The sequence below is a fragment of the Ornithorhynchus anatinus genome, chromosome 5 (genome assembly GCF_004115215.2).
Source record: "Ornithorhynchus anatinus isolate Pmale09 chromosome 5, mOrnAna1.pri.v4, whole genome shotgun sequence".
In the NCBI taxonomy this organism is placed as follows: domain Eukaryota; kingdom Metazoa; phylum Chordata; class Mammalia; order Monotremata; family Ornithorhynchidae; genus Ornithorhynchus; species Ornithorhynchus anatinus.
In genome coordinates, this window is record NC_041732.1 from 81042942 (window position 1) to 81052354 (window position 9413).

The 9413-nt window shown below is 51.7% G+C and overlaps 1 protein-coding gene across 1 annotated transcript in view; it reads left to right on the forward strand.

The window, feature by feature from the left end:
• TRIM62 (tripartite motif containing 62) overlaps window positions 1–8270 on the forward strand; it is a 46493-nt gene extending 38223 nt beyond the window's left edge. Inside the window, exon 5 of the mRNA XM_029066219.2 lies at window positions 5589–8270. Coding sequence (XP_028922052.1) covers window positions 5589–6139 — 551 coding nt within the window. The 3' untranslated portion in view covers window positions 6140–8270. The remainder of the gene's footprint in view (window positions 1–5588) is intronic.
• Window positions 8271–9413: the final 1143 nt, after the last annotated feature.

Here is a 9413-nt window from a genome sequence, read left to right on the forward strand (position 1 = left end):
ATGGAGTTTGACTGTCTTGGCTAGGGGTGTGTTCAGTTATCTGAGATTCTCTTTTTGTTTTGTGTTTTATATTCTCTCCAAGCCAGCCTTGGTGTTGGCATAGTTGCCTCCCTATTGAACACCATCTGTGGATTATTTATAGCCTGGAGACTCCAAGCTCCTTGTGGGCAGGGAATATGTCTACCAACTCTGTTGTACTCTCCCAGACATTTAGTACAGTGCTTTGTACACAGCAAGTGCTCAATAAATATTATTGATTGGGTTTTTTCCCCCTTCTAGCCTGAATCATTGAGATTAGGTAGAATATATACAGTGCCATTGTTATGTGCCCTGGTTTCCCATGGGAAGGGAGTTTTCAACATCATTCTGTCTGACACTTTCCCATTTCCCCCCTCCTTGCACCCCTTGGGATTCCCCGTTCAGGTAACGGATGTTGTCTTGGCAACTTTTCGGGACAGGCTGACTGCTTCCTGGATGTCTGCATCCAAAGGGAACTATCCCTGAGGAATAGTTGGCCAGTCTAAATTAGACAGTACTTCCCTCCCAAATTGGTTTGGATTGTCAAATGTTTTGACAGTGTGAAGAAGTGTGTGGTATTTTATTTGTCTACATTTAACTCAGAAGGGATGTAAAATCAATTCATTTAGCTCCTCATCTCAACAGGAGAGTAGGGGCCAGGGTGGCCTAGGCACCGAGGTGGAGGGCCACCAGAGACTTTATTCAGGTTCAGGCTCAGCTGCTGAATTTAGGGTGGTGTTGGAACTTAAGAAATGTCATGGGGTAACAAATTCATCACCCAGGAGCCTCGTGGTCTGAGGGTTGGACTACTATCATCACTGTCGCTGGTATTTTTGGAGCTCCTGTTGCATGTACAACCCTGAACTAAACACTTTGGACAGAACTGCAGAAGCAAGATGCCCTCAGTCACTGTTCTCTGGGAGTGTTCAATGAAATGGGGTGGACAGATGGATAAGACTGATTTCCAAACAGTGGGAGCCAGAGGATGAGCTAGGAACTACCAGGAAGGAGCTCAAATGTAACAGAATGAAATAGCTGAGTGAATAATCATCCCAATAAAATGATACATAAGTGCTTAGGAGAGGAATGCAACATATAAGTGTAAAGGGTGGTGTTGGCTTAGATAATAATAATAATTATTATTATGATGGTACTTATTTAGCACTTACTGTGTGCCAAGCACTGTTATTAAGAACTGAGGTAGATGCAAGTTAATCAGGTTGCATGTAGTCCCTGTCCCTCATGAGGTTCATACTCATCCCCATTTTACAGATGAGGTAAGTGAGGCACAGAGAAGTTAAGTGATTTGCCCAAGGTCACACAGCAGACATGTAGCAGAGCTGGGATTAGAACCCAGGCCCTTCTGACTCCCAGGCCCGTGCTCTATTCACTAAGCCGCATTTGGAGTACTGTGAATTAGAGGAAATCTTCTTCAGAAATGAGCTTTAAGGAAGGCTTTGAAGACGGGGAGAGCTGTGGCTGGTGGATTGGGAGGAGAAAAAGAGGGCGCTTCAGGCTAGGGGGAGGATCATGAGCCAAAGGTCAGAGAAGGAGAGTTGAGAACGAGGTAGTTAGAAGGTGAGCTGGGGAGGAGTGATGAGGGTGAGATCAGGGGTGCTGAGGGGTAAGGTATGGAAGATTATCCAGCAGACAGCTCAGAGTTTGGCTGAGAGACTAGCATCCTGAGTCTTTGGAGGGCTGGGGGTCTTGGGGTGCTTGGGAGCCAGAGTTCCTAAGCACCCCCCGCCAAAACCAGGGTAGCTTCAAGAAGCATTGCAATCCTGTAAGGGCTGCCAGCCCTGTCTTGGGCAGTCCAATGCAAGGACAGTGTGGTGACCTTGTTTCTGGGCCGGCCATATATCTATAACCAGGGTTGGCAGCTTTGAAGACCTTGGCCCTAGCCCTGCCCCTGGACAACCTGAGGCTGGCCAGCACTAATGTGTGGAAGGGATAGAGGGAGATAATTGTGGGTGGGCACCTGCTTGTGAACAGTAGCTGTGGTTTTTATGACAGTTTGGTTCTGGGCAGCTCAGGATTAGCAGGTCACAGATATCCCAACAGCACTGGAGAACTGGAAGTCCACTTGTATGAAGAATGTCTTTGGGGATCAATGAAGGGCGTATGCAGATAGGCCGGGGGGCTGATGTGAGCTGGCTGTGGTGTGGACGTGTCTCCTGGTTAACATGTCTCCTGGTTAACACAGGCTGGGGGTTGGGTGGGCTGCATCTCCTAGTTTACATAGGGGCTGAGTTTGGGCCGGAACATGAGTGATGAATTCCCAAGTCCCAGAATATCTTCTCAGTTGCTGGGACTTCAAGTCCCACTAGTCTATAGAAACAACAGCACAGATGTGTACTTTCTGAAATGTACTTTCCAAGCACTTAGTACAGTGCTCTGTACACAGTAAGTGCTCAGTAAATACGATTGAATGAATGTGTGGCCTTTTCCCCCTTCCTTTCCCTCTTCTCTCTTCTCCTCTTGAAATGAACCTTGGCCTAGCCAAACCTGGGCTTCAACCTCCTTGGGCTTGGCTTACCCTGGGCACCAGATTTTTTTTGTCCCAATTAGGTCTCTACGTGCAGATTCTCAAATGGGGAGAGTTAAAAAAAAAAAAAAAGAGGAGAAGGAAATGAACAAAATGGGAAAGAAAAATAGAGAAGGAAAGAACAAACACAGCAGGGAAGACTGTGTGTTGTGGGGGGAGGTGCTGGGGGAGAAGGGGGATGTTAATAGGTGGCATCAAAAAAGGAGAAGGATTCAGGGTAAGTGGAAATGCCCAGGAAAACGAAAAGAAAGATTACCCTGTCCAAATCAGTCAGTGTTGTTTATTGAGCATCTTCCAAGTTCAGACCACTGTCCTAAGTGTTTGACAGGGACAGAAGAAACAAAACATATGTTATTTGCTCTCAAGGAGCTTTCAGTCTAACGACTGTGGGAATGGTAGAAAATGGAAAAATAAAGAGGAAATTGAGGATCAGAATAAAGGGTGCAGAGATTTGAAAGAAAAAAGATGGGTGGATGAAAGAGGGTAATGTTCCAAGTGAGTGGGGAAGAGGAGACAGAGTGGGTCTGTAGGTATGGTGAGAAGGATTGGGCTGCCTGGTTTGGGTGGATGGATGGGAGACAGAGTCTAAGCTAGGCAGGAACCGGGACCTTGGTTTGTAGGTCCATGGTTGTCCTGCTGGGAGTGGCGGGCTTTTTATAATATAATTCGTAAAACCTAAAACCAAGGCTAAGCGAATCATAGAAGCGGAGTCCAGAGGGTTGGGGTAAGGTTTGCCCCACACCTTCCTACCCACGCCCCTTCTTAATCAATGGCATTTACTGAGCACTTAACTACGTGTAGCTCACTATTCTAACCACGTGGGAGAGTATTCATTCATTCATTCAATAGTATTTATTGAGCGCTTACTATGTGCAGAGCACTGTACTAAGCACTTGGGATGAACAAGTCGGCAACAGATAGAGACAGTCCCTGCCGTTTGACGGGCTTACAGTCTAATCGGGGGAGACGGACAGACAAGAACAATGGCACTAAACAGCGTCAAGGGGAAGAACATCTCGTAAAAACAATGGCAACTAAATAGAATCGAGGCGATGTACAATTCATTAACAAAATAAATAGGGTAACGAAAATATATACAGTCGAGCGGACGAGTACAGTGCTGTGGGGATGGGAAGGGAGAGGTGGAGGAGCAGAGGGAAAAGGGGGAAAAGAGGGTTTAGCTGCGGAGAGGTAAAGGGGGGATGGCAGAGGGAGTAGAGGGAGAAGAGGAGCTCAGTCTGGGAAGGCCTCTTGGAGGAGGTGAGTTTTAAGTAGGGTTTTGAAGAGGGGAAGAGAATCAGTTTGGCGGAGGTGAGGAGGGAGGGCGTTCCAGGACCGCGGGAGGACGTGACCCAGGGGTCGACGGCGGGATAGGCGAGACCGAGGGACGGTGAGGAGGTGGGCGGCAGAGGAGCGGAGCGTGCGGGGTGGGTGGTAGAAAGAGAGAAGGGAGGAGAGGTAGGAAGGGGCAAGATGATGGAGAGCCACAATACAACAAAATTGGGAGACAGATTCCCAATCCATTACCATTATATCACTGAGTTTTCTAAATTTGACAAACATTGACTAATCCACCTCTTACATTGTCTAATTATTTGGGCTTGACCTCTTCTTGGAAGCCCCACCCCCTGAAAGCCCAATCGGGTCAGTGACTTCTTCGGAATGTGGCCAAGCCTGCCCCAGGAGGGAGGCCTTGGAACCTTTCCCTTCCCCTCCCCTCCTCTTCCTTTTCCCGATCCCGATGACACTGTATGCCCATCGCCCCCACCACGGCAGTGCACCAGGAGGAGCTCGCCCCTTTAACCATGCAGTGTCGAGTCACTTCAGGTGAACGTAGCCTTGGGAGCCGGGGCCGTTCTGCATGAAACGGTTCTGATTTCTCACACTCTTCCCCCTCCCGCTTCCAAACAACTTGAACTGTTACCCTCCAAGAAAACCCTGAATGCCACTGAATTTGTTTCTCTTTTCTGGAAAGAAATCATCTCAGCAGTTTGGAACTTTGCACAGTTTGGTTGAGTGGCCAGGGAGGAATTTTTCTGGGGTTATGGAGGTATGGCTATTTTTACAAATGATCCTAGTTTTTTTTCTGCCTCAGAATACCATAACCGCCACACCCAATGCTTCTCTGAATGCTACTCAGAGGTTACAGAAGAGACAGATCTAGAAATAACAGAAACAGAAATGCTTCTGTTTGGACATCTAAAAATTGAACGTACTCTCTCTGACCATCCTGCTATGGAGGGAGATATTCTGTCTGATCCTGAGAAATCAAAGCCTTCAATGACAGAGGAACTGACAACTTCAGCTTTGTTCAGCTTTGATGCCTCCTGGCAGAGGGTTTTAGACCTGCCTGGTGAAAAGGAGAGACCCTTCCAAGAGGACCTGGGAGTCAAAAGGATGTGGGTTCTAGTCCCAGCTCTGCCACCTGTCTGGCTGATTTTACAGGGGGCTGGGAGGTAGGCCAGTGTAATGGAAGTGTTTGCAAAGGCCACGGAAGCAGCACGGCCCAGGGGAAAGAACAAGGGCCGGTGAGTCAGAGGACCTGGGTTCTGATCCCAGTTCTGCCACACTCCTGCTGTGTGATCTTGGACAAGTCACTTAACATCTCTGTGCCTGAGTTATTTCATCTGTAAAATGCGGATTAAATCCTCCCATCTACTGAGACTGTCAGCTCCAAGTGGGACAGGGCCATTGTCCAACCTGATTAACTTGTATTGTCCCTAGCACTTAGAACAATGCTTGGCACATACTAAGCGCTTAACAAGTACTATAATTATTATTATTATCATTAACATCCCTTTGGGTTTTGCTCAATTTTCACCGGCCAGATGGAACAGAGTCCCCCTTTCCCACTCCTCAGGCCCTTAGCCTTCCCAGGGAGTAAAACCAAAGCAGTGAGCGTCCTTTCTGCCGGCTGCAGGCACATGCCGCCATTGCCCTGGTGCGGCTGGTCTTCTCCTTGGACCTGGGTGGCCCCTGAGCGCCCACCTCCCCTCTGACATCCGTGCTTTCCTTTCTCCCCCAGTGCCGGCCGCTCTGACCCTGGACCCTGTGACTGCCCACCAACGGCTCATCCTGTCGGATGACTGCACCATCGTGGCCTATGGCAACCTGCACCCTCAGCCCTTGCAGGACTCGCCGAAGCGCTTTGACGTGGAAGTGTCCGTGCTGGGCTCCGAGGCCTTCGGCGGCGGGGTCCACTACTGGGAAGTAGTGGTCTCGGAGAAGACGCAGTGGATGATCGGGCTGGCCCACGAGGCCGTGAGCCGCAAGGGCAGCATCCAGATCCAGCCCGGCCGCGGCTTCTACTGCATCGTCATGCACGACGGCAACCAGTACAGCGCCTGCACGGAGCCCTGGACCCGGCTCAATGTCAAGAACAAACTGGAGAAGGTGGGTGTCTTCCTGGACTACGACAAGGGGCTGCTCATCTTCTACAACGCGGACGACATGTCGTGGCTCTACACGTTCCGGGAGAAGTTCCCGGGGAAACTCTGCTCCTACTTCAGCCCCGGCCAGAGCCACGCCAATGGCAAGAACGTGCAGCCGCTGCGCATCAACACCGTGCGCATCTAACTCCCACTCGTTGCCCGTGCCACAGGGCGGCCTGGCAGTGCAGGGTGCGAGTCATTTCTGGAAGGCCTGCTGGGTACTTTCGAGCCGCCCCACCCCAGCTGCCCATCTGCTGCCTTCTCTGCCCTGATCTAGGGGGACGGACGCATAGGCCGGCCCTCCCCATGGGAAGCTGTTCCCCAGGCCCCCCGGAGTCCTCTCCATTCCTACCAAATTTGTCGTGGCCTCCGTTGCTGCTACTGCTGCAAGGTAGCCAGTTCCCTTCTTGGTGGTCTGCTCTTCCTCCTCCCCGACGGTGGTCCCCTCCCCCTTAGCCCAGACCTTTCTCTTGGAAGAGCCACCATCTTTCCAGGTGGGAGGGGAAGTGGTTCTTCTCCCAGAAATCCCGGCCTTTCCCCGGCTCAGACTCCCTGGGGATTTGGGATTGTCGTGGCTTCGAGCCCTGGTCCAGCTTGCGGTTGCTGCTGTCCTTGGGCTGAGCCCATGGCTCCCGGGCCCCCAGGGCTGTCTGTTCCCTCTACTCCGATAGGTCATCTTATCCTCCTGCAACCAAGTACCTGGTCTTGGAGCTACAACCTTCTTCTGTGTCCTGACCCTTCCCTGCCTGGGGCCCAGAGCTGGCCCAGCTGTCAGGAGGCAAAGGGGGCCTGGTCCCACTCATAGTTGCTGGGGCTCTTGCAAGGGCCTGGGCCCTGGGGAGATGGAATTAGTAATGCTTTATTCTTTGGGAATCACAGCACCTTTGACCCCTCCCAACCCTTTGAGGAGAAGTTGGCTATAGGGATTGGGACATGTGTGTGTGTCTCTGTCTGAAGAGAGGAGCATAGTCAGAAGCGGGAGTCCAGAGGGTTGGGGTAAGGGCTTGGGGCTGAAAAGAAATTGACATGACAAACTGGGAGGGTGTGGGGAAAGGAGGGAAGTCAGGCTTAAGGTTAGTGGAGGAGGAGGGGACGGTCCAGAGACATTACCAAAAGCTAAGACATTGGCTCCTCACATGTATCTTCTCTGCCAGTTGAGAGACCTGCCTCTCTGGACCTAGTCAGGCCTCCCCGTGCCTTCTCCAGTCACGCCCTCCAGCCTTCTGCCTGCAAGACGTGGCTGGAGAGAGGGCTTTCTGAAGCTTAGAGGCCTTCGGCTAGAGTAGTTTTTCTGCCCCAAGCTCCAGGCTGAGGTGGGAGAGACAGCCACTTGGATAGCCCAGTTTACCAGTCAAATGTCTCTGGTCTGGATTGGGCAGGTTTGCAGTGGGGTGAGGGCGGGGGGGGTGAGAGTGCGGGAAAACAACGGAAGTGTCAGGCTGCTCAGTGTGTTTAAAGAGCAAAGACCAGGGGCCAACTAGTCACTAGGTAGAGCATCTTATAGAGGAATGGAGGGAGGGAGAGGGTCTGCTTGTTGATCTCTTTCTCTGCTTGTTGGTGAGGTGGCAGAGATTGAACCACAGCCCAGTGCTGGAAGAGAAAGGGCTAAACATCACAAGAGCTGCAGAGGCAGAAGGACCGGCTAGGGCATGTGGTTGAGGGGCTGAGAGTGTCTGGGTGGGAGGAGGTTTGTGGGGGAAGAGGCTTCAGATGGAGGATCCAGACTTAAACTGGGATGTTTTTCCAAGAAATAATTTCCACCTTTAACAGAAGTGCCAGCCACTGTTGCCCCGTTTTCAGTTTTGAACAATCATTCAGTGAGATCTGCACCGCGTTTCCCATTTTAGGCAAATGGAGCAAATTCCCATTCCAGTATTGACAAATTGAAGCCGGGAACCGAGGCCGGCTTGGTGCCCGTATGTAAAGTGGTGAAAACACTTATGGTCGCAGCCCCGAGTCCTGCTCAAGCCTTTGGGCTTTTGGTGTCCTGCACTGAGCTGGGAGAACAAGGGTCTGTAGGGGTTCTCTGCGAGAGTTCCCTAAACCCCACTCCTCCCTCACCCATGCCCTACAAAAGCAGGTAGCTCATTTTGGCTAGGTGGCCAGCGGAGGTGGGTGGTGCCCGAGGCTGTCTGCCAGGACGTCTGTCTCTGATCTGCCCCATCCCTCTGACATATGCAGTGTTTTTTCTTAAAACAGTTTAAAATGTGACCTTATTCATCTTGGGAGTCATGACAAGGTTGTACAAAATTAAATTAAAGGTACCAAGTCTTTCAGTTTGGTTGATTTAAACCAATTAATTCAACAACCAGGGTCTTTATTCCCCTCCCACTGCAACCCTGCCCTTCTTCCTTTCAACGGCAGGCTCCAGCCACTTGGCAGCTTGTCACATGGGGTTGGGCCTCCCCGGCCCCTGAACCTCAGCAATCTGCATAAATAGAAGCCGGCAGTCAAGCTCCGAGGGACATGGCTGGCTGATCGGTCTAACCCATGGGAGCCCTGGTCTTCGGTTTATCTTCCAAGCAGCATCATGTTGGGGACCTCGACTGGCTCTCTCTGCAGCCAGCTCCATCCTGTGGTCAATCTGCTTTGGAATGTAGGTGTTCCTAGGAGCCTGCTTCCTTCTGACGTCAGGGGCCCATCACCTGGGACTTCTCGGGGATCCTGGTAGCTAGGGTGCTGTGTCTGAGGAGTTTAGGGGTCACAGTGTGAGACACTGGACCTTAGGGGTTCTGAGTATCCCTTGGCTACTGATCCGATCCGATTCTGGCCCCGGACAGGGTGGGCACAGTTTTGCAGCCAAGGGTGGAGGACCTGATGGAGAAACCGGTGAGATTCCTGACTCCTGTTCTGAGTGGCTGTGCTCTAGGCCTGGGTCAGACTCCTCAGTTTGGACCCCCAGTTTTTTGTTTCCCCATCAGCACCCAGCGGCCCAGTGTCCTAGGCCCTACAGTTGTCCCATAACCTCTCTAGTTCTAAGGGATCAGTTCTGTCTGCGACCCTGTGCCTAGACTGCGGGCAGGGTGGATTCCCACCCCTCGGGGCTGAGCTAAGAGAGGACCTCATCCCGAGAGGCCCCTGTGAGCCTTGGCACTGTGGTGGTTAAGCAAGGAGCCTAGGCAAGTCCAGTTCTCTCTCTCCTGCTCCCTCCTAGGGAGAGAGCCCCCCCTCACCCAGAACCTGAGGACCACCCATCCTCAGCTGTCCCCTAAATGTTTCGCACTGCTGTCTGATCCCTGGGAATTTCTCATCCCCTCACACTCACGGTGTTGGTGTGGGCGTCTTCCCGCACCTCTGAACCCGACTATCAGGGCAGGCGCTGGGTCCTGTCCACTGGACTTGACTGGACAACGAATCCCACAGCCAGCACCCAGGCCACAGATCCCTTGGCGCTCTGCTGCCTGACAGGCCCATTGGGG